We start from the raw sequence: 24504 nt of genomic DNA, 5'->3' as shown, positions 1-24504 counted from the left end.
CGGGGCCCCTTCAAGGACGGAATTTTGAGCTTTGTCCATTTCATCTCCTTTTCAAGGTGGCCACTTTGAGCGAGCTCTGATGGGCTGAGGGTAGGCAACGCAGACATTACGCGAGACAAGCAGGGTGGGGTTTCTCCTCTCCGCAATGGTACAGGCTAAAGTCCTCACAAGTGCAACCATGTTACGTCTTTAAACGGGAGTGAAATGCACATTTTTGAAGTGGACACAATTCGGAACTCATCCCCAGGCGTGAAAATAGGGTATTCGTAAGCTTTGTGCACCTTTATTGCCCAAAGCATGTGAGAAATTGTTTGGAAGGAGGTCAGTCTGTGTAGTTCCGTTACAAGCGTGGGTATGCAAGGTGAGTTCGGGAGTGAATGTGGCAGAAAGATGTTTTGTAGCAACAGCTGTCAAATTTGGAATCGCTGTATTTGTGATGTCTGGCATTTCTGTGTTCATCAAGTTGATGTATGTTCGAGTCAGGTGTGCCACAGTGTACACATGTAGGTAAAGCAGTGCATGCCTGTTGAGGGAATTGCACAACACTTGGTGATACAGCTAAGGAAATGAATGAGGTTAGTCATGGGAAGTAGCAGTGCACAAGAAGGCATTAGCACAGTGCTTTGTTCGTGCCTTTCTCATCTTGTGTCTCATGCACTACTATGTCCCATCATGCTATAACAACTCGCCCAAGCTTTCCCTGCTGCAACGTCAACCAGTTGCTCTCACTCAACACTGCCAACGAAGCAGTGGGCTAAAATTACGCCCACCTCCCCTCACGGGAACCCTGGTGTGATGCAAACGACGCTGAGGGGGGTTCAAGCGCAAGCGGAGAGCAACCGTCGACCGAAAGGCCGCCGGAGAGCGGCACACCGGTTATATGCGCAGCGCGCCCGAAGGAGGGGAGACTGCGGAGAGAGAGAGTACTGCACATGCGCAGCACCGCGTGCAGCGCCGCCCACCGGCAAAGTGAGAGCGCGCTGGGCTGTACACCCGCAGATGTTGAGAGAGAGTGTTCGCTCTCACCTGGGCACGCGCCGGCGCCAGTGCGTCTGCCGCGGCTATGACGCAACACAATTCAACACAATCCACTTTAATCCAATCCAAAGCCAAGCCAATCCAATCGAATCCAATTATATGCCCCTCGCGAGAGAGTGTTCGCTATCGGAGAGGAGAGGGGGTGAGTGGAGGAGAGTGCCGATGACGACGGACGCACGCAGGAAGGTCAGGGCCGCCGACCAGAGATGCTCTCAGCGTCGCATCTAATAATTTATAGGGCTGTGCGAACGCTCTAAATTTAGGAGCACCAAAGCAGTCATATGATACTCGGGGCTCTCTCCAGAGATTTGTAAGGTAGCGGACCGTTTGAGAACAAGAGGGGACAAGATGTTAAATTGAGGACTTACAAATTTTCGTCGCACAAATTTAGCAACTCTGATAGAATATTGGGTATGTATTATGGTGCTGCGGTGTGGTGAAGAGTGGAAGCTCTTATAAGCACTGGCATCAAGATTTGCATGCAGCTCAATCTTTCAGACTGCAACGCCGCTTGTTCAGGCTCCTTTTCCTGTAACCACATGGCAGGAGGTCTGGCCAGCTGCTGTTGCTCTCGCACAGTAGCCGTTTATTTCCTCAGGTGCACATTTTGAAGTCACATAACTGGGTGGTCTACAGAAAGCAGTGGGTAGTGAAGTGGAGGAATGGGTGGCATTTCTGCCGCCGTCACCGTGGGGAGAACCCTGGGCACTGTTTCAACAGGAATTTGCAGCACACCTGTGTGATCGTGTCTGAAGCCTTTCGTTAAAGCATTGCTCCTGCATGGTGTGGGGCTATCCTGCCACCTGTCAGCCACCTGTCGAGTTTCTCAGCCTCGTTGTTCTGGTGTCCCTCTCCCTCTTTCCAGGAGCGGGCATCGGCCTGCTGGTGGCGAAGAAGATCGAGATCACGGACCTCCCCCAGCTGGTGGCGGCCTTCCACAGCCTGGTGGGGCTGGCCGCGGTGCTCACCTGCCTGGCCACCTACATGGTGGACTACCCGACCTTCGCCACCGATGAGGCCGCCAACGTCATCAAGACGGCCCTCTTCCTGGGCACCTACATTGGTGGCGTCACCTTCAGTGGATCGCTCGTTGCCTACGGCAAGCTCCAGGGTAGGCGCTTCTTGCCCGTCGTTTGCTTGTTGCCCGCCGGCAGGTCTCATGAGAACATCAGTTGAGCGAATTTATTGTAAGTTGCTACTTTGAGTTCCAATTTCATCAGTGTCAGCAAGGCAGTAGACTAGGCTGGTCAGCCCTTTCTGCAGATATGTGTCATTTTCTTTTGCTCTATTGTAATCTCCTTGCTGTGCATTATCTTTTTGAACCCCATATTTACACGTGTTTTTTCCGTGAATAGGGGTTTGAAAAGGGCTGTTGTGTTTTACGGCTGTGCTTACTGTCGGCGACGTACCTTGTGAGTCCATGCAGCTTATAGGCTGCTGCTAACCGGCTTTTCTGTGTTGGTCCGCTAATTCTGGTGGTTACGTTATAGCTAAGCGTTGACACATGCAGGTGTACTTGTCTTTGCTGATCTGATACCTGGTCATGTGCATTGAAATGTGGTCGACACAGCTTGTTCAAGTGTAAAAAATTATCAGAAATGGCCAAGTGGGAACTGTCGGAATAAATGCGCAAGCCACTGTTGTAATACATCGAGCTTCTTCAAAGCATGCTTCACTACAGTACACAAATGCATTGCCGGGAAGGCGTTTATTTCTATCAATGTAAGCGGCTTTTGCGGAAATGTGGAGGCCTAAGCACCTGTTATAAACAGCATTGTTAATAACAGCAGAAATGCTCGTGTTGTTGCCTTCTGTTCGCCCTGCCAAGTTTACGCTGTCTTGTCATTATGAATGTACACCAACTAGCCAAGTTCTCAACCCTGTAGCATTTCCACATGTGGCAAAAGTATGACAGATCAGGCGTTACAGACGAACAAGATGGGCTTCCTTGCAATGCTTTCACGTTTAATTTAAGGGGGGAGACTAGTTTTGCTGCATTATAAAGCTTATGAACTGGACAGTGCAATAAAACCACAAAAATATAGAATATCTTTTTGTTAGCGCAATTTTTTATGCAGTTAGTTTTACGAAAACATGGGTAATAGATGACCTGGCATTTAATAAGTTTACACCAATTGCAGAAACAACGCTAAAATTATTGAAGTAGTATAGTTGCACTCCCTGGTCCTTCTAGAGCTCAAAGGGATAAAAAATGCTCGAGTATTTCATTGGTAGATCATGAAAAAATTGCCCGAAACTGAATAGCATGACATGTCACACAGCTTTGCACTTACACCACATAGATGAAAACTGACTGCATATTTGTGCTCGGGATGTTAAAATACACTCCATTTGTAAATCTCAGGCACACGGGGTAAAAAAATAACAAAAAAACTTGTTTCTTCTGTCATAGGAATCAGTAAAACACGAAAGTGAAATGTGCAGTGAAATGTGCGGGCGTCGTCCTGCTGGCGGGTCACTTCGGCAAAGATGTACTGGCGTCATTTCTGTGAGGAATAGGACGTCAGTGAAATCTTGGTGTATCCCGGCATAAAACACTTTCATGTTAAAATACAAAACCCGAAAACGAACAACCAGAAGTATAACGTACTTCTTAGTTCTAAAGGTTGCTTCCCCGCAAGAAGACCCTGTGTGCAGGGGTGCACCCTTTACAGGCCGCTTGCTTCGTTGTACTGGCATCATTTTCGTGACGGATATGACATCAGAGAAATCTTCGTGAATCCCGGAATAAAACACTTTCGTGTTAAAATGTCCTCAAGGCCAGTGTGCTCCCTTTAAACTTGCCTTGAAGGAATGCTCACCTGAGCGGGGTTCTCTGCGGTGTTGTGTGCAGGTCTGCTGAACTCGGCTCCCCTCCTTCTGCCGGGACGCCACGCACTCAACAGTGCCCTCCTGGCGGCCAACATTGGGGCTATGGCGTACTACTTCATGGACGACAGCATGACCGTCGGCCTGGGCTGCCTGGGCACCACAGCGGCCCTCTCCACGCTCATGGGCTTCACGCTCACCTCGGCCATTGGCGGTGCGTGTGGGGTGTGGGCTCTCCTGCGCGATCGCCCGTGCATGGGGATTACGGCTGAGTAAACCTGGCTAGCTGACTTTGCCTTCTACTATTACTATTGCTAATGCTGGTCTTGCTGTGGCTGACAATGCTTTTGCTTGTTACGCCGCTATATCAAGAACGGATTCAAAATCTTGCTGTGACCTGGAATGACCAGGCAACTTGGTCCAACTTTTTTTTGCATACTCCCTCTGATGCGTGTAGGGTCAAGAGAGCTTGTTATCCACTCCACAATCTGTGAGGTGTTTTGGTCAATTCATGAGAGAGCTTTTACCGTTTCGTTATTTTAATGTCACTTGGAGGCAGAAAGAGAGAATAACTTTAATGAAGACCAGTGACGTTAGCTGAGCCGTCGCGCTGGCTTGTTACGTTAGGTGAAGGAAGAAAAAAAAGTGAAACCGAAAAGATTTCATTTGATGCACCCAAAATATTCAGTCACAAAACTTTGTCCAGTTCTGTGCTTCGAATAAATTCCAAGAGAGCTTCGATTGCTCATGTATCCTGACTGGGACCGGACCAAGGACCCAAAACAGCCCTCTGCTCAAGCCCCGTACCAAGCTGCATGCAAAAAGATAATATGAGTTTCTGTCTGTGCACGGTGTACTTTGGACACACGCATATAACATGATGAATGTCTTCTCGTGAGTCACATGTGGAACAAACAGGTGAGGATGCCTGCTGGATTTTGTACAGGTAATGTCCCGTGTAGGCCACATTCAAGCGCAGCCTATGCAGAATGGCTTCCTCGCACTTGCTAAGCCCAGGTGGCATTCTGAAGGTGCACTTGGGATCAATCATGTGAAGAGGTGCGTATTGCTGCCTTGCATCAGTCCAGATAGACATCTGCGCTTTCCATGCGGTTGATGAGGCGAGTATTGCCGCATCCCGTCACTTGGAAGGTCTGTCTAGCCCTTCCTTTCACACCCTACAAAATGATGTAACGTTCACTTGACCAAGCTGGCCAAGTGCAGTAATGCTTCGGAAGCATTGGTGGCTATCCAAATTATGCGCTCACGCAAAGCAGCAGTGTGTTGCTCTTCTCTTGTCCTTGTTGACATGGTGTTGTGCCATGCTGAGTTGCTGCTTGTGCGGCTTCTTTGCAGGTGCTGACATGCCCGTGGTGATCACGGTGCTGAACAGCTATTCGGGCTGGGCCCTGTGTGCCGAAGGGTTCATGCTCAACAACAACCTCATGACCATCGTGGGCGCCCTCATTGGCTCGTCTGGTGCCATCCTCTCCTACATCATGTGCAAGGTGAGTCTACCCTGTGAGCACTCTACCCGGAAGTAGTTTTCCCACTGTATTCTTTTTTGTTTCCACCTAGAAGCTGAGCTTTTGTGTCCGTGGGTGGGGGACAAAGAAAGAAAATCATCTTGACGTGGTCACTGTTATTGAACTGGTAAAGCTTATAAGTACAAGTTGAACCCTCAAACTGATACTATAATGAACGAACTTAGGAACACAGACATTAAGAGTCTTATTCTGAGTGCTTGGAATCGTGCACAATGTCACAGTGCGTGATTAACCTCTTACGACCGATTGTCGTGAATTCACATTATACCAATTGTAGGCTGCGCAACCAGAACAAAGAATTGGTAGCTGCTACGCCCGCACTCAGACCGAATCTCCACAAGGATGGCCACATATGACAGAAGTAGCATCACATACCTCCCATTCTGTAAAGTGCCGAGTGCTGTCATTTCTCCACTTTATGCCATTGATCACCGTTCATCTGTGGTCATCCATTGAAACTCGTGTTTACTAAATGAATGTAAGTCATTTGGTTGGAAAAAAAAATGTTGCGCAATAGGTACTTCATTGGATAACACATGGACTTGGCATAAATAATTTGTTCATGAAGAAAATAACCATGCACTGGTTTATTATGACCACTTGTTATGTTTTTGTGCGATAGTCGTAACTTTGTTGTTTCCAAAATCCCGGCATGCGTAAAAGTTCTCCTGTGGCTTCCTTATAAGCAGACTAGAAAAAGCGAATGCAATAAAAAAAAAAATTGTTCCTTACGCTAAATCAGGCTAGAAGAGGTTAAGCAGGGCTTCAGGCAAAAATAAATTTGCCAGTGGTTCCCTTTTATCGAGTCACCAAGTTTAGTGCTAGCTATCAGACTTCTGGGCAATATGAGATAATCTACGGGTTTGCGAATTCTCCCAAATCTGTCCTCCTAGGATGTGAACCCTACCACCGCTTCTTTCTTGCTGCAATTCGCAATGCGCAGGCCATGAACCGGTCGCTGCCCAATGTGATCCTGGGCGGCTACGGCACATCGAGCACGGGCGGGGGCAAGCCTATGGCCATCACGGGCACCCACACCGAGTGCAACGTGGACGAGGCTGTTTCCATGATCCGCAATGCCAAGGACATTATCATCACCCCGGGCTACGGCTTGTGCGTGGCCAAGGCCCAGTACCCGCTGGCCGAGATGGTCAAGACCCTGCAGGCAGCCGGCAAGAATGTCCGCTTCGGCATCCACCCGGTTGCCGGTGAGAAACCGGAGACGGCCATTATTTTGGGTTCTTTATCTTATACATCTTTATCTTATACCCCTATCTTAAACATCTCCAAACACCGAAGTATAAACAAAAAGGCCGCAAAAGGACGTCAGAAATGCGTATAAGAGTAGCGTAAATGGGCAACCCTTGCTTCTTCGGGAAAAAATCAATAATCAGCGAAGTGAAGGCACTTCGTTGCTATAATGGATTGGCAAAAAGAAACAAAATAAAACTAAAAAAGAATAAGATCCAACGTCTTGTGCCACTCATAGCAATATTTGACTGTAAGGAACTCGCACTCTAGACAAAGCGGCATAAGAGTGCTATGCATTAGTAGACAGTCCTCTGAATTTCCACAGATTTTCGTTGTTGTGCTGTTGTGATGAGACTTCCCTCTGAAACCAGGGGCCTCTGTGGGTAGGCATTGCCACCTTGTCAACACGCAACCTTTGTGACGCAGGCCGTATGCCAGGCCAACTGAACGTCTTGCTGGCCGAAGCCGGCGTTCCCTACGACATCGTGCTCGAGATGGATGAGATCAACGACGATTTCCCCAAGACCGACCTTGTCCTTGTCATCGGGGCCAATGACACTGTCAACTCCGCCGCCGAGGAAGACCCCAACTCCATCATCGCAGGCATGCCAGTCCTGAAGGTCTGGAACTCCAAGAAGGTAATGCGGGCAATGTTTTTCCCTCTGATATAAACTTCTGATGCTATCATTCCTGCCTTATGGGGAATTTCTCATGCTGTTTGGAAGCTCTCGGAGTGGGCTGAGATTATGCTAACTACATCATACGGTTTACGTCAGTTACAACGGACTCTCTTAATTCGGAAAAAAAGCGTCCGCTGCAGCCGAAGTATGCAGTATCCAACAGGAGGGTGTATAAGTGCAAAACTGGGTACTTGGACCGATATCGCATATACGTAGTACAGAAACTTCGTTCTTTCTACACGTCCGCAGCACCTCTGCACAGTGTTCGCGTGAGGGCAAAGAATTGCCCAAAGACTGTTTCCAAAGCTTAGTGCCAGCACTTCGAAAAGGCCTAGCGCATGCAGTCAAGTGTGTAAAGACGCATGATTAGATGAACAAGTAAAGCACGAATGTAACTAGGAGCAGTTATTAACGAGCTACGAAAATCAGTTGTGGCCATCACAATTAGCTAGGCACTTTTAAATCCCTTCATGGCGAGGCAGGTTTCCCCAAAACCGTTCGTCAAACAAATCGGATCGCTGCCTGATGTTCCCGCAAGGCAGCTTTTTACATTTTTTATGATTTTAGTCTAGTCATTAAAACAGCTGATATGAAAAATCTGATGAAGGACAGCTGTAAAATCGAAAGTTAGACCAGTTGGACTGTGCACGGCCACTGGCAAATTGCACACAATGGATGGGAACCATCCCCCTGTTTGAGGTATTTCTTACCTTTGCGCCTAACGGAACTTGAACGATGCATGCTTGGGAATAATAAAGACCGAACTTCGCTGAACCTGAGTTCTTTATTACATAAAAAAACTGTGACAAGGGCAGACTCGACCCCGGGTGGACCACTTTGCGTATTCGATAGCACTGTTGTTGTTCAATCTCGCCGGAGTCACGTTTATCGACAGTGGCCTTGTTCGTGACAGTCGAGCGGACCGTCTGCTTAGACAGGCCTGTACTTCTGGTGACATTGGCTTGTTCTTCCCACGTTCAACAGCATTAATTATGCTCAGTTTATCAGCCAGTGAAATCGGCTACCCTGCTGCTGATGCCGCTGGTCGTACACACGCACACACACACACAAAAAAACAACGCCACTGGCACTGGCTTGGCTGCGTTAACGACCTGGCTGCCAACAATGTTGCCAGACATAAAGTTTTCTTGCCAAACTAAACAAAGCAAAAGTACATCAGGTGCCGGCCCTGCGGAAGTCCGCTACAAACAGTCAGTTGAAACAATTTTCGCCTAAAATTTATTCTGTTGTAGCCGATAGCAGAGTCCTTCAATGCTTTACTGGTCACGAAACTGCTCCGTAACTCAATGGGAGAGCTTCATATGCTGCATTTGGCCGCCGCGCGGTGGCGCCACCCTCTCACTGAGGTCACTCCTCAGGCGGCGTTGCGCTGGCTCGAACGGCGGAGCCGCGGCGAGTTGTGTTTGTTTTGTGCGGGAAAAAAATGTAACGTGCATATCGCGGTCTTGTGATGCGACTTAAGTAGTGCACCGACGATGCCGAACATGTGTTGCGTCCCGGGATGTCGTTCCTTGTTCTGTTGACCGAGCGACGGGCAGCTGTGTGAGAAATGGAGGGGTGTCATTCCAAGGCAAGCAACTGGAGATTTCAGCTTCGATTATACGTGTGCGACAGTGTGTGGAAATGCACTGTGTGTGAGAATGGAAAAAGCAATGTACCCTTTTGAGAGCATCGTGGGCCTAGAATTGTACAAGGCTAACTTAAAGCCGGATTTTTGTCATATCAGTCAGGTTGTAGCGGTGCTTCATTACCTGTTTGCAAACTTGTATTACCTTGCGCTCAGGCTCGCGTGTAAAAAAGCTTTGGGACATCCTTGTGCTTTTACTTTTCATATTTCCGCAAGTTATCCCTTAGGGTTCGTTTTGTTTGTTTTGTAACCTTGCGTGGCCGATTCCGGTTTCTTATCATGCGTTTCAACTGGAGCGCCCGTTTGCTCTTTTTGTCGTACGTCCCATCGGGCAATATTGTTTGATGTGGAAAGGGTGCCACCTTGTCGCTAACTTGATTGATTGTAGGGTTTAACGCGCCGACGCAACGCAGGCGATGAGGCGCGCCGTAGTGGAGGGCCCCGGATTAATTTTGACCACCTGGGGATCTCGTACACACGGGCGTTTTTGCTTTTCGCCTCCATCAGAAAAGCGGCCGCCGCAGCCGGGAATCGAACCCACCACCTCGTGCTCAGCAGTGCAACGCCTTAGCCACTGAGCCACCGCGGCGGGTACCTTGTCGCTAACTTGATTTTTTGTTTCTTCGACAATGTTTTCGATCCTATTTCCATGGATCTGAAATTAATAACGTTCCAAAAGTAGTGATTTGATTGTAGGGTTTAACGCGCCGACGCAACGCAGGCGATGAGGCGCGCCGTAGTGGAGGGCTCCGGATTATTTTGACCACCTGGGGATCTTTAACGTGCGCCGAAATCTCGTACACACGGGCGTTTTTGCTTTTCGCCTCCATCAGAAAAGCGGCCGCCGCGGCCGGGAATCGAACCCGCGACCTCGTGCTCAGCAGCGCAACGCCTTAGCCACGTTCCAAAAGTAATGCATGCATAGCAAACGCCGCGCAACTCACTTTATCGACGTTCATCTGTTCACATCACACTGCGGACTGCTTCTTAGACGTTTGTGTTTCATTCTAGTCTTTTGTAGTGCAGGAGATAGCTAGCTCGCTGTGTTCAGAAAAGCTTTGCGTCGTTCTTGGCTACATGGCAATATTCTGTTTCCTCCGTGTGGTGCACATCGCAGCGCGAAAAAATAATTTTTTGTACGCTGGACCACGCTCTTTTGTCTCCCTTCGTAACATAGAAATTTTTTGTTGCGTGTGATAAAATCAGTTTCATTGTTCTTTTTTCGCTTCCTGTTTTTGCAAGGATTGCAAAGCGTGGAAGCAGAAAGACACATGGAGTAACATATATCTCTTCGTGTTTAGATCCTTCGCGTTTCTGCAGCGTTTTTAGATGTTCTCAAGTATGTACCCACTCATCGAAACGACAATACTATTGGGCTATCTCTTTTAGCGTTCTGCGCATTACAGAGAATCAACGGATTCATTAAGCGTAGTCTGAACGATGCGTACTTGGTTTCTTTCAGTTTTTAATTGTATTATCGATAGGCCCGCAGCAGTCCGTCACTACACAGCTACCGTATGTGTTGTATTTACAACTTTGCTTTAAGAAAAGAAGCAATATAGATTTAAAAATCCGTAACGACGGGCAGCGCTTGTGCCAGAGCACGCAGAAGCCGTTGCCGTTCGCGGCCGAAGTCTATGGTAACTTACTTCGAAAAATAAAACCCCATTGAAGGCAGGTGATAAACAGAATTACTGGACTATTCATCGCTAACTACTACAAAAAAAACACACTTAATCAGCGCGCAGACACCAAAAGCAGCGAGCGTTTGCACGCCAAGAGCTGGCAAATACGTCGCACTCGCGGCGGCTGGATGACCTTCGTGCGGCGGTAGCGCCTGTAGTGGTGCGCGCGGTCCCTATTTGAAGCGAGCGCCGAAGTTTCGTGACCAGTAAAGCATTGAAGGACTCTGCCGATAGTCTGCTTTAGCGGGGTCCGTTATGAATGGAGTGGACTCCATTTTTAAAATGCATGGGGACCAGACAAACCAGCAGAAATGGTCTGTTGTAACCGGAAGTCCGTTGTTGCCAGGTCCGCTGTAACGAGCATAGACTGTATTAAGAAATGTAAGCTTGATAAGAACAGTTGACTTATCTGGTGGGTTGCAAAATTTTCATTTCAAATTTACAAAAAAAGAAAAAGGAGCAACTTTTAAATTTCCTGCTGTGTTTGAGGGCATTTTCCAGTCGTGACACACACCCAGTCTTCCTGGTTAGGACGATCATAAACTTTAAAGTTGGGCGAGCAGGTCATTTATTGGAAAGTTAGCTGAGGCCTTAAGCTCTACTGCTGCTTTCTTGCTAGGTCGCTGCGGTCCATTGCCCGGGAAGTCACTCTCGCTAAGTGGAATACACCTGAGTTCTCAAACGCTCGTCTTTACTCGCTCGACCCAGATTTGCAGCGCCACCTACCTAATAATGTGCCAGGCCCGGACGTCACCTTACTTTGTCGCCTGTGGCTAGGTGTTGCCTTCACCGGTGCTTACTCCTACACCATTGGAATGGCCAACAGCCCTGCTTGTGATGTGTGCGCCACCAACGAGACGATTGAACACCTTCTGTGCCATTGTGACCGATTCATAGCACCAAGGCAACAGCTCTCCACCACACTTCGCCGACTCGACAACCACCCCTTTACAGCACAGACAATTTTGTGTCATAGGCGTTGTCCGTCACAGGCCGAAAAGGCTACAAAAGCCTTACTGCACTTTTTGAAGGACACGGGCCTGTCTGAACGATTGTAGGGACATTACTACAGTGCAGTGCCCTTAGTTCGCCAATTTTATCAGTGGACTGTATTAGTTTTGTACATTTTCTGGTTGTGTGCGTTGTCTGTACCACCTTTGTAGTTGCCTGGTCACGCCTTGTGTTTTTTCTAGGGGTGTGCGAATATCAATTTTTTAATTTCGAAGCGAATTCGAATAATAAAAACAAAGTTCGAATCGAATCGAATATTTTTCGAATATTTTTCGAATACGAATACTTATTATTTTTTGTAAAATTAAAGTTTTCACCATCTAGAGACACAAAAACTGCAACTTTATTGCACAACAAATAATACAAAGTAAAATTAGAAATTACACAATACCATTGCACTCAACAGGTTAAGGTCTGCACTCGCTTAAATGTTAACATGGAGAAAGGTTAACTGCTCGACATGTTCGGGGAGCAGTGACAACCTCCTGCTCGTCACGACTCCACCTGATACCGAAAGTAGCCGCTCACTTGAGACACTAGTGGCTGGCATGCCCGAGCCCGTGCACATTGCCGCGCGCTGATACAGTAAAATCTCGATGATACTAATCTTGCGGGACCGCGAAAAATATTCGTATCGTCCGAAATTCGTATGAACCAACACAGACCAAAAAATTGAGCGCTGAAAAAAGTTCATTTATTTTTTCTCTTACTTTCGCGTGAAGAAATTCGTGATTTTTTCTGCTTTTTTTTTAACCCCCATGTCGCAAAGCAGTCATTTCTGGAGCACGTAAAGCTTCGCGCTCGTCTCCTCACTCGCTGTGCCCAAGCTCGCTACACGGCTACACGCCGCAACCAGGGTTGCCACTGGTGGCGACTTTTCGCCAAATTGGCGACTTTGAGAGGCCCGTGGCGACCGAAAATCACGAATGGCGACATGGCGATTTTATGCCGAATTTCGGCTGGGGACTCTCGCTCCCCCACTTCTCTTTCTCCGTCCGTCCCGACGGCTCTGCCCAACGCCACCTAGAGGAAATTATTTCCAGTCTAGGTGGCGTTGCTCTGCTTAGTCGGTGTTGCTTTGACCTTTGACACGGCCGCAATACCTCTGCGCGTGATGCGGTCATGCGGTGTTCGAAAGTTTCAGTCGTCTCTGTTCAGTGTCTTATTTCGCCAGAGGCGTGGGCATGTCGAGGCGGCGGCGTGGGGGTTGTCATCGGGGGTCAGAAAGCGGGATCGTAATGTCGATCGTAATTCTGGACTTCCGAAGAAAGTCGCGGCCCACAATCACGGGGACACTCTGGCTTGGCAGGCGGATAAAACGACATCGACTCCTCCGCCCGTACCATCGAACTGTCAACCTTGCGGCGCCGCCGGCACGCGCAACACCACTGGCAAGGCTGAACGCAGCTCGGCACTCCCTGAGGCGAACAGAACGCTGTTGCAAGACGTACAACATTTCGTCTCCGAACAAAGCGCGAGCTCTCGTGTCCAATAAAGCCGGGATTCTCGGCCCGCAATGACGACACTGATGAACGGAGCAGGCCCTCCGACGTGGTAACCCGGGCGGCCTAGGGAGGGGCCAGAATTACTTCGGCCGAACGGGCTTTCCCGCTCGGCCGGCACCTGCGTTTCCCAACTGCGCCGGCGGCTGGGAGCAGATGCGCTTCATGTGGCCCTCTTTTCTGCAACGAAAACAGCGCAGCCCACCACGGGTTTTCCCGCGATTGGCATCCCTTGGAGTGTCTCCGACTGCCGCCGGACCTGGGAGTTCAGGGCGGTTGTTGCAGGCTTTTTCCTGGCATTGGCCGTGTGGCGTCCGTAAGTGTATGGGTCCAAAGCTCGTTCGCTAATTTCCAACAGACCTTTGTCTTCCGCTCCGACTGCGTGGGGCCGTGGGCGGCGTCCGGCGGGTGGCGAGAAAAAGAGGAAGCTCCCTTCCACGCGCAGCGGGTCTCAAGAGCCTTGCTTGCCGGAGGAAGAGGGCGATACGCTATAGGGAAGCGAGTATGTGGCCCTGTATCCGCTTCGCCTCAGCGGCTCGCTCCTCCAGGTCGCGGAACCGAGCGCCGCGCAGGTACGCCGCAAAAGTGGGTTGCGCCTGCCTGATAACCCTCTCGACGTGTTCATCGTTCAGGGCTGTCGGTTCGGCGATTTGATATAGCTTTTCCATACTCCGCACAAACACTAGGAGGGATTCCTAGGGAGCTTGTGTGCGCAGCTCCAGTTCACGCCGCGTCCTCCGATGGCAGTCCACTGGAAGAAATTAGCGACGGATTGCCGCCTTGAGTTCAGTGAACGTGGCGGATCGGTGACCGGCAAGCTGGTACCACTGCGCTGCTCGCTTCGTAAGCACGACTGGCACGACACGAGCGAGCATATCGCTGTCGCTGGCTGATGGTATCCTCGTAACCGAGGTAAACTGGTATTTCCAGCCTCACCAGTGGCCTTGACAGCTCGGTGCCTCCAGGGAAACCTTTAGAGCGCCTGAAAGGGACTCCATCAAGCTACTGGCTTGCTGCAACAACGAGGTTGCATCTCGGGGAGCATCTCCGTTAGGAACGACTGAGTGCTCGGCGAGGGGTCCGCGGCGGGGCGAGAAAATTCTCGCTGGTCGTTTGGTGGCTCGGCGGCCGGATTGTCCGGAGATTTTGTGCGCCCAGCCCGCTGGTGTTGGCGAGTGGCGCTTACCGAGCCTCCGCTGCCCCCGCGTAGGCTACGACAGCGTACATGGTCTACTGCCGCGTTGCTCCCGAAAACGGGTGGCCTGTGCGACGAGAGACGTAGCCGGTGTGAAACGGCGCGGGGCCACCGCGCGCCCCGATAGTGGCGAGTACGGAGCGCACAAGAGTACGGAGAGCTTCCGTTTGAGCCTCGAAGAGCAGCGCGCTCCCCAAGCTGTGGTTGTGCTGGTTGTGCCACAGTCTCACAGAACAGGGAGGATTGCTGCACCGCGGCCGCGGCCGCCTGCGCGCAAACGGCCGCCAAAGTCGGCTTTTCCCGCCAGTGATGATGATGATGATGATGATGATGATCAAAGGCCTCCCCTTTGAATCGACGTAACGGCATGCGCCATCTAGCCTATCTTAGTAACTTAAATTTAGTTAACCCTCAACTCAGATTTCTTTTTAATTCTGCCCTGCCGCTACCCCTGCTTGGGATGACACTTTATAGACTTCTCTGTTTCGCCTGCAGCGAACCATGTACCCTGCTCCACACAAAAATCTAACCAAAGAACAAGAACACCACCTTCGAGGTATCCAAACCAATACCTTTCCCCACCCAACTAGAGCCCACATTCTGGCTCCCACCCTCTACTCCTCGCAATGCCGCTTCTGTGAGGCTCTGGGCACGCTTTACCACATTGTGTGGGGCTGTGATAAAAACCCTGACCTACCCCCTCTGCCCTTCCCCTCCCCTGAGCACTGGGAGAGAGCACTGTCCAGCTCGGACCCTGATGACCAGCTTTGGCTGGTGAAGAGAGCCCAAGAAGCCGGACGGTCTCAAGGGGTCCTGGAATAAGGACTCTTCCCCAAGGCGAACTTCTTCATAGGGACGTTTATTCCTCCTCCTCCTCCTCCTCCTGCGGCGCCGGCTAACGGCTAGTCGAAGAACCAGGCATTATAAAGCATGGGCTCCGCGATCGGCTGCCGGCGGCGCCGCCGGCAGCCGATCGCGGAGGCCGTGTTATGAAGCGTCCCATACGACTGGCATTGAAAAACATGAACGTTGCTGATATTTATGGGGTTATACAAAATTGGGAGCTTTTATTTTTAGGCATTGCCGTAGATATTTAGTGTGGCGACACTGTTGGCGAATTCTAAAGCAAAAATGGCGACATTCGGCGACTTTTTGCTGGCCGTTTGGCGATATTGACCCAAAACTCAGTGGCAACCCTGGCCGCAACAGTCAAGCGTGAACCGCATGGTGCGTTCTTGCACGCGATTCGCTCGCCTCGGCTCTGCGAGCGCTGTATTTTCACGCCCGCATCGACGATTTCTTGCCCGCGGTAGCGCCTACCTCGGTCAGAAAATGACGCACGACGCTCGCGGCAGAATGTTGGAGCCTGACTACTTGCGATGAGATCGAGACAGCCGGCTTGGCTCCGCCGGAGATGGTTAGGCTTAACACCCCGGCAAATATTTTATGGGCGCTTTCTAGCGGCGCGGATGATGTTTTATAGTGCCGTTTTCGCATGCATTATCAGCTCCTTTACCGCACAAGCAACTTTGTGTCTCCCTTGAGCCGCATTTTAAAGAGCGGTTAGAAACGGTCGCTCGAGCGCCCGCGCCACTTCGCGGCTGGAGCCGAGGCCATGTTGACGCCGCCGGCCGCGCCGCGCGCAGCGTGGGGGTGGTTTTCCGGCGGTGTCGGCGTGCGCAGAGCGTTTTCGCTAGCAGAAAACAACAACACCGATACAGTCTGCGAAAGCACGTACCATTCGCCGTGTATATGCTTCGCCACTTTGCTGCTGAGACACGCTCTGATTTTTTTTTTTTAAGAGCGAATGCTCTTTATAAGCGACCCCAAACCATCCACCGCCGGCGGCGGCGGCGTCGGCGGCGTTGGCGTCCGCAGTGCTCCTCTACATTTAAAAAAGAAACAGCATCCGGCGCCAGGGGCCGTATTCTGCTGGTCATCCGACGCGCGCCGGAACGATTTCCGGCGCCCTTCCGACGCGGTTGTTTAGAGAGAGGAGAAAGTGGGCTCTCACGATTGGCTCGGAGCGGAAAACGTCAGCCGGCCTACGTCACGCGGCTATATTTTGGCCATTTTTTGGTGACGTCACGTAGCCAAAGGCTCCCGCTCGTTCTCCCGCGACCGGCGGGTGAAATCCGGCGCGGTTAAGAGCGCATCGGATTGTACGATGGCTGCGTATATGCCGCCTGTGTTCGCACTTTTGTTGGAGCTGCTGGAGGAGGATCCCGTGCCTGAGCGTCGACTGAGTGACTGCGACTTTCAGCGCCGTTTCCGTGTCAACAAGGGCCCGGCGCGGATGCTGTGCGACGCACTTAACGAGCACGTTAGGCCTCGAGGTGCGACGGGGCTATCTACGGAAGCGAACGTGATGTGCGCTCTGAGGCTCTTCGCTACCGGCAGCTTTCAACAGATTGTCGGTAGCGGTGATACTCTTGGCATGACGCAGCCGTCGGTCAGCCGCAGCATTCACGCCGTTGCCAAGGCGCTGAAATTGGAAGCCCTTATCGGCCATCGAGGTGCAGCGAAGTGTCAACAGATACGAAGGTGCTGTGCGTGCTGTGTCCCTCTTCGCAACTGACAGTTTGCAAAGCGTTTTCTGCCACCATGAAACACTGTCGCACCCCGACGCCAGTCGCAGCGTTCACACTGTGGTGTCGGCACTGACGGAGCTCCGACACACGAGGGTTTTGGATACCCCGGCGACGTAAGCACGGTGTAAGTACTACTTGTTTCTGGCTACGTTTGTTACGGAAGCAAAAAATTGTTTTGCATCGAAGGGAAAAGGAGCGCGATGTCTGAAAAGCAGTCACTGAAATGCGTTTGTTTTGAGCGGTGTGGTGTGGTGGCAGTGATCTCCCATAAATTTCGCAATTGTGCATGATCAAATAGTGTGTCAAAAAAAAAAAAAAACTTAGCAGATGCATGCATATGTAATTAATCTTTTAACTCTCCGGCCTATGTTCGCTTAAGTGAAATGATATCGAAAAGGTATGTCAATAAATGTAGCTAAAATGAACACGTTCAGAGGTATCGAATAGGGTGGCGTCTTGAAAGAAAAAAAGCTTATAAAGAAAGATAAACAGGTGTATTGTGTTGGTCGTCTAACTGACTTCATAAAGAACCGTGTAATATATGCGTAACGTATATCGCCCTCGCCCCGCCCCCATCGTGTGTCAACTGCTTCGGCGCCTTCACTTCGGCTGAGATGTTTCCCCCTGCTTGACACATAGTGAATAGGTGACAAGTTCAGCTTGTCGGCTCGTTTTAAGGGTTTATCGATTTCGAAATGCGGGGTGGGGAGGGGAGGGGTTGTATTTCGCAGTTGTACCGCATAGATGGGTGGGAGGGCCCTTATCTATAGTTGTAAGTAACCAATTTTCCTCTCAGGTCGCCTGCATGCTCTAATTCCCCTGCTACGCGAAACAGCGACGATTAAAAAAAAGGCACATACAACACGGCGATGTCGTTTGTCGTTGCATGCAGTTGCGGAGTGAATCAGTTCCAAGTAACCCAATTCTTTATATTCTTGCTCTTGTTTATTACCTTTTCCTTTTTTCAAACTGTGTACTTGTTTAATGCTTTAGTACATATTTGTGTTATGTATTTCTTTCAGGTGTGCGACGCAAGTATGAAGGCCCTGACCGTGACTGCCGACTACAGTGCCTTTGTGTGACTGGCTGTTCACTTTTGCCCGTGACGTGTAAAGCCTGGTGAGTTCTGGGGTTGACGGTGGCCACCTGCTCGAGTCGTGGCTCATGACACCCCCTGCTCGTCGTCCAGGCCCCAGACACCTGAAGAAAAGTACAATGCCGCACATGCTTCGATGTGCTCAGTCGTGAAGTGCAGCATTGCAGTTCTCAAGAGCTGTTTTCCTTGCCTGCAGTAGCACCAGCTTTTCTTCATAGGCCTCTTCTGGCAGCCAACATTGTCAGTGTGTGTTGTGTGGCTGCCTGTTGGAACGACTGACGACCTGCAGCAGCACCAAGGGACGAGGGCAGTGATACAGACGATGCGGCTGATGAGGTGCCTGCCCCCGACAGGAGCAAGAAGCTCCTGAAGGACAGGGCAACCAACGCATCTTCAGACAGCTTTGTGGCACTAAACATGTCATTTTTAACTTTCGTTTCTGATTGTGTGTGGTGTGCGGTGTTTGTTTTGTCGGGAGAAAATTGTTTTGTTGTTGTTTCATGTAGCATATACTTTGCCCTGACGCGACATTGTTTCCTGTAGAGAAGCTTCTTGTCGTTTTGTGTTTGACATGGTTGTGTGAGGACAACAGAGAAAGTTGCTTTGCTTTCGACCACTATATACTATGTCTTGACACGGTGTTGCTTGATCTGGGATAGGCCGTGACTACTGTTTTGATGGGTCGTGAGGCCTTGTTGTGGGTATAGAGACCGGTGAAGATTCTCTTGAGAAAATTCTGTTTATTACACTGTAACCGTCATTCTGCTGTGAAGCAAAGAATGATGATGCATGTACCACAAACAAAAAAAAAATAATCAGTATACTGCGGAATCTTCTGGACACAATTAGTTCAATCCAGTCAAGAGTTATATTATGACATAGCACAACCATTGCACGGTGACTTTGTTTGGAAATCTCTGACAGATCATTTTACTTAAGAGAACACGATATGCCAGTATGCATCTCCACTGTTGATACAAAAAGTAAACATGCTTAAAATATTGGAGGCTGTCTCTTAACAAAGAGTTCACTGTCATGGTTTACTCTGACATTCTCATGATAAGTGGAAAAATGGTCACAAAAGTTTCATTTACCCCACCATTGCATGTATTCTAGCACTCAGTGCTTTGATGACTGCTTGCTTAGATTTTTAAAGTGATATTGCGATTTTTTCTTTCATGAAGGACACCTGCTTGTAAAAAATAATTATGATAAGCCAACAGCAGCATCTACAAAGGCGTATTGAATTTTTCCTCAGTAAATCAGGGTGTTACAAGTTATGTTGAACTGTTTCCTTTTCCCCTGCATGCAGCAGCACCGTCCAAGAGTAACCAACACTGGGAAAAAATAATCGTGACAAAATCAACTATAGCATTTCTGTAGTACACAGCCTTATTTAAAGTGCACAGAAACCAACATAACTTCATTGCAAAAATAAAGAAGGGCACATTGATGTTTGTGATGCAATGCCAAAACTGCTTTCTCTACTCCAGCTTGTTAAAGTGCTCATAGTTGGCATCTATTCTTGTTGAGGCCCACAGTACTGGTTGTTTGTTCAGGGCCTTCCACAACCAGCAGCTCTCCAGCTCCAGTGTGCCTGAAAATGTGTTCATTATGAGCTTAACGGCCAAAAAACAATAAGGGGTTGAAAATTTGGTCTCTATCTTAGTTAACGAAGCGTATTGCGGTATACTTTACCTATTTAACCCTGAAGGGTAGAGGCATTAAATAGGAAAATGGAATTACAAAATATGCTAACGTAAGAATACATTGCAGGTGCTCAATTACAAAAATTGCACCTCATTGCACAGTCACTGAGTTGTACCTATGCTTGTAGAAACAAGTGATTATTGTGGATGGAAACAATACCTGCGGGAAGGCGGTTTGATTCTCGGGATGTTTTAAGAAAAAAAACTGAGCAAACTACTTCAAGTTGCATGCTTAAGCACCAAATTTGTGGGCGTGGTCGATTTGACGTGATACAGGCTTAGGCTGTTAGAGCAGTTCGTCACGCAGAATAGCATATTAATATAGCTCATGAAACAAAGCTAGGCAGGAAACGTATCCTCGGGTCGCTAAAGTCTGGAGGTCAGTACTCTCTTTCATTGACGTTGCACTTGCACCCCTGCTTTCATTAAAAAAAATTAAAACGAGCTTGCCGTGATATTACCGCGAACCATGTATGGGTTTGTTTATTTATTGTTTGTTTTTATCGCCCGGCCACGCCTGGCTCTGTTATCTGTGTCCGCGAAGCGCGTCTTCCATTCTTTATTTTTATGCCGCACGGGCTATCTCATTCAGATAAGCAGACTGTTTCGCCCTAACGGCACTAGCCCAGAATAATCTTCTCTGATCTACAATGTTCTGTATTTCAATGGACGGTTCGAGAAACATTTGCGCCGAAAGATAAAAGCGTGCAGAGCAGACGCCGCGGCATTCGATTCGACGACACTCGTCTGCACAAGTCACTCTGTTGACCGCTGCTTCGCCGCCTCTGTATTCTTTTGAGTTGTTAGGGGAGCACAAGCTCGCCATAATAAACTTGTTTTTCCTTCAAGACAACTGCGTCATCCTTGGCTTCGTGACAATATAAGTACGTAATCTGATCGTGCGCAAAACGCGCACACATGCGTTTTGAAAAACGGGTTTAATTCACTGCACAAGCGAGAGTGGCCGAACAATGACATGGCGTTAGAAAATCGATCAAAATATCGCACTCACGTCACAGCCGTCTTATATATAACTGCCGGGCAACAGCGTACCGTTTACGTCGCTTTTCGTCCCAAGAGAACGCCCTTGTGGGACGAAATTTTTGCGCAGCAACTGTACTGAGCGTTCAAATATGCCTCCTTTAAAAACAGCTGTGCCGCGCGCAGCGCTCCCTGGCGCCTCATAACGGAACAAAGTAAAAACATAAATGCGTGTAAACCTGTTAAACTAGCATTAGCAGCAACGGCAGTGCCCGTGAAAACACACAAACAGGAAAGGCTTTGTTATATCTAAACATTTTTATTAATTTCGCTTTAGCAGCATTTGAAAGTTATGAGATTGTCCCCGAAGGCGATGACGTACTTCCCGCGATCTTCGAGGGCGGGGCGGTTGGCTATTTGCACGTCATTTTGACGTCACGAACTTCCGACGCGCGTCGGAAGGGCGTCGGATAGCAGAATACGGCCCCAGGTTTCGATCCGAGGACTTTGCGGCCGCAGCGCGACGCTCTACCGACCAAGCTACGGACGCGACGGTGATATCAGTGTTAGACGCGCCTTATATCTTTAACGCATTCAAACTACGTCGTCAGCGGCGTGCGTTGGCGACTCAGCGGCGTTATAGCGGCTTGATAACTGCGTGGTGTACACGTGATACTACAAACCCGATGGAAGAGATGGAAGAGAAGGCGGTGGGCTGCGGGGGCCGAGCGCAAGCGCCGCAAGCGGGCCGACAACCGTGCATTCGCACTTTCACATTCTCCCCCTCGGGGAAATGCGGGGGAATTTTTTTTTTTTTTTAGTTTTGGGTGGTTCGAATATTTCGAACCATAAAAGTGTCATTCGAATCGAATCGAATACCAAAAAATTCGAATCGAATATTCGAAGTTTCGAATATTCGCACACCCCTAGTTTTTTCTACTTTTCTTTCTCTCATTTTCTCCTTTAATATGTACCGCTGTCCTTTCTTTCCCTTTCATTTCCCGTATCCCCTCCACCCTGAGTAGGGTAGCCAACCGGACAGTATCCTGGTCAACCTCCCTGCCTTTCCTGTACTATTCCTTCCTTCCTTCCTTCTTGCTCCACTAGGGCTGGTAATGGTTACAGCTTGCTTTGGTGCATGCCTTACAGCCCGTGTCTGGCTGTGACATGTAAAAACAATTTAAATTGAGCATTAACTCGATTAGACTTATTTTGCAGCTTCGTTAAGCATACTAGTTCTAGATTAAAACGGTAGGTCGTTGTCACTTAGCCCTGCCATATCAGCGGCTTCGTCTGGTTTAATTGAAAATCACATTTAACAGATACTTCTAGAGGTTTGTAAATAGCGAGCTTTCCTAATACATGTTGCTGACCGACAATACCCGGTTTTCTTTTTCACCCCCAGGTGATCGTCATGAAGAGAAGTCTTGGTGTCGGATATGCAGCTGTGGACAATCCAATCTTCTACAAGACAAACACGAACATGCTTCTTGGAGACGCCAAGAAGACGTGCGATGCCCTTCTCCAGAAAGTTCAAGGACTGTACCAGTCCTGATGTGGCTTTAGGTCCATAATTCGATATCCAGGAATTGTGAACGTTGTATGTCCTTTTTGTTTTCATTTTTTTTTCTTCCTTTTTATACGAAACCTGCGGCACACAGCCCAAAATGGCGTTAATGTAATAGGTTACGATGTGTTGAAAAAAAAAAAAAAAAACACTGGTAAAAGTACCTGATTAACGATTTTTGAAAATTTTGTATGACAATTTCTAGATTGCAATTTTTGTATGCTTTGACATCTTATTGTGGTCCTTTGGTTGAACGGGATTGGGACAGTTAGGGATAGGTTTATTGTGGCCCCTATTTTTTGTTATGAGCCTACCTGCCTGACTGAGGCTGTCCTGCATTTTCCTTTTACAAATGCCACGTCAGCTCTCTTTTGGACTGATCTGTGGTCTGTTGGTAATTATACAATGGCCGTCAAATAAAGAATGAAATGTCGCTCCCATACTTCCAGGCTGCTTTGTAGGTAGCTCGGTCTTGATTGCTGCATGCAACTTTTATGCTCTGTTCAGCAGTGGGAAAAAGATCAATTTTTCCAGGGTGCCCAATGGCCACATGGGAGAACTAGAAACGTGTGCTTTGCTTGAGCTTGCAAACAAAAAACTTTGCCCACGGAATGCTGACCAAGACTTGCGACCATCTGCATTGAACTCTCCGGGTGTTTTAAGCTTCTGTAAAAAAGTTGTAGGGCAGAAGGTAAACTAGGGTTGTGGGTTGGTAAGTACAACTGAAGCTTCTGGTGGTTTTGTTTCGGGCTGTAGTCTCTTGAAAGGTGAGTCTTCTTTGGGCTACCTGAATGCTAAAATTTTGTTCTATCACTCAAATCAGCCAGGAATGTTGTACAGTTGAACCCCTTTATAAGAGACACGTACCGGGGAGCCGTTTCTGTCTCTTATACGAGATGTCTCTTATAAGCAGGGAACCATGTTTTCACTTACTAATCAGACCCTAGTTCAATGTAGGCACCGTACAACTAAAATAAGCTCAAAAGAACACTAACGCATGTTGCAAAGAATTTATTCTAATTTATGTTTGGCCCCCAGAATTTATGAAACAGTTCTGAATTGGTTTTTTACAACCAATTCTACAAGCTTTTTTCCTTTCACTGTTTGTGGAAGATGAATTGTAGATGTTGAGTTCACAAGCCCGATGAATAGCCAGAGCGCACAGCTTCTTCCACTGTGTGCTCATGCTATTCATTACGCTTGCAGGACCCAACATCTGTGATGCTTTTTGATTGGGAGCAACGCGAGTGGGAGAGCCCGCATGTGCGATCGCGCTCCATCCAATGGATGGCAGTGGGCTTCAATCACTTCTGTAAGTTGCATTTCCATCGGCAGGGCTTCTCATCGTCATTTCATAGCTGACTGAACCACTTTGTTTGCTGAAGTTGTAATAAATAGCGACTGCAGGCGTCTGTCGTCCACCTGTATTTCCACAATGGAACCAACTGCAATTAGTGACTGGTGGCACTGCATCTGAAGTTAAAATGTCTGTTATGAGCGAGTTCATTGATTAAAGTTCAAGGATGACTTGTCCCTTATAACCAACTGTCTTCTACATCTGATGTCTGTTATAAAAGAGGTCAATTTAATGGGAAAGATAGGGCAGCCAACCATGTGGGTGAATAGTGTCTCTTACATCCATGTCTCTTATAACGAGGTTCAACTGTAGTGAATAATTGGGGAAAGCATTACAGGAAAGCAGGGAGGGAGGCAGAACAGTGTGGTAAAAAAACTAGCTGGAGTAGTTAGAAGTGGTGAGGGGAACAAGAGGAAGACTGTACATGGGGGTGCAATGGAGGGTAGGAGGGACAATGAAACTGGCTGAAGAGGGGACAGGACTGCAGGGGAATGGTGGGGTGAAGGGGAAAAAGTAGTACTAATGGGTAAATTGGGGGAGGGGAGGGGGAAAGGACAGAAAATGGGCAGTTGGAGGAGCGAATGATGTTGGGGAATAGGAGAAAGGGGATCATGTGAGGGTAAGAAAGTGGGAGACTGGAGGAGAGGTACAGGAGGTGCAGAAATGTTGCTAGAGGAGCAATGTCCTAAAAAACCAGCTTGGCCTGGTGACCAGGGCCATTCGAGCTGCAGCTGGTCATGCCATCCTGGACTAGGGACGCCACCCACCATGGATGACCGAGAACCATCCTTCACTCTTTTCTTCCCATTCAATGGGA

The 24504-nt window shown here is 48.7% G+C and overlaps 1 protein-coding gene and 1 long non-coding RNA gene across 2 annotated transcripts in view; both read left to right on the top strand.

Moving 5' to 3' along the window:
* Positions 1–22772, top strand: part of LOC144152300 (NAD(P) transhydrogenase, mitochondrial-like) — a 37734-nt gene extending 14962 nt beyond the window's left edge. Inside the window, exons 11-16 of the mRNA XM_077683549.1 lie at positions 1904–2149; positions 3893–4081; positions 5224–5375; positions 6358–6622; positions 7092–7303; positions 22169–22772. Of these exons, the coding sequence (XP_077539675.1) occupies positions 1904–2149; positions 3893–4081; positions 5224–5375; positions 6358–6622; positions 7092–7303; positions 22169–22318 (1214 nt within the window). The 3' untranslated portion in view covers positions 22319–22772. The remainder of the gene's footprint in view (positions 1–1903; positions 2150–3892; positions 4082–5223; positions 5376–6357; positions 6623–7091; positions 7304–22168) is intronic.
* LOC144151390 (uncharacterized) lies at positions 16314–19293 on the top strand. Its single transcript, XR_013318860.1, has 2 exons — positions 16314–17101; positions 18000–19293. It is a non-coding gene; the product is annotated as an uncharacterized LOC144151390 (long non-coding RNA).
* Positions 22773–24504: the final 1732 nt, after the last annotated feature.

The sequence above is a fragment of the Haemaphysalis longicornis genome, unplaced genomic scaffold, assembly GCF_048455015.1.
Source record: "Haemaphysalis longicornis isolate Haplotype H1 unplaced genomic scaffold, Haemaphysalis longicornis Haplotype H1 scaffold_9, whole genome shotgun sequence".
Lineage (NCBI taxonomy): Eukaryota > Metazoa > Arthropoda > Arachnida > Ixodida > Ixodidae > Haemaphysalis > Haemaphysalis longicornis.
This window is presented reverse-complemented; position numbering and strand designations above follow the sequence as displayed.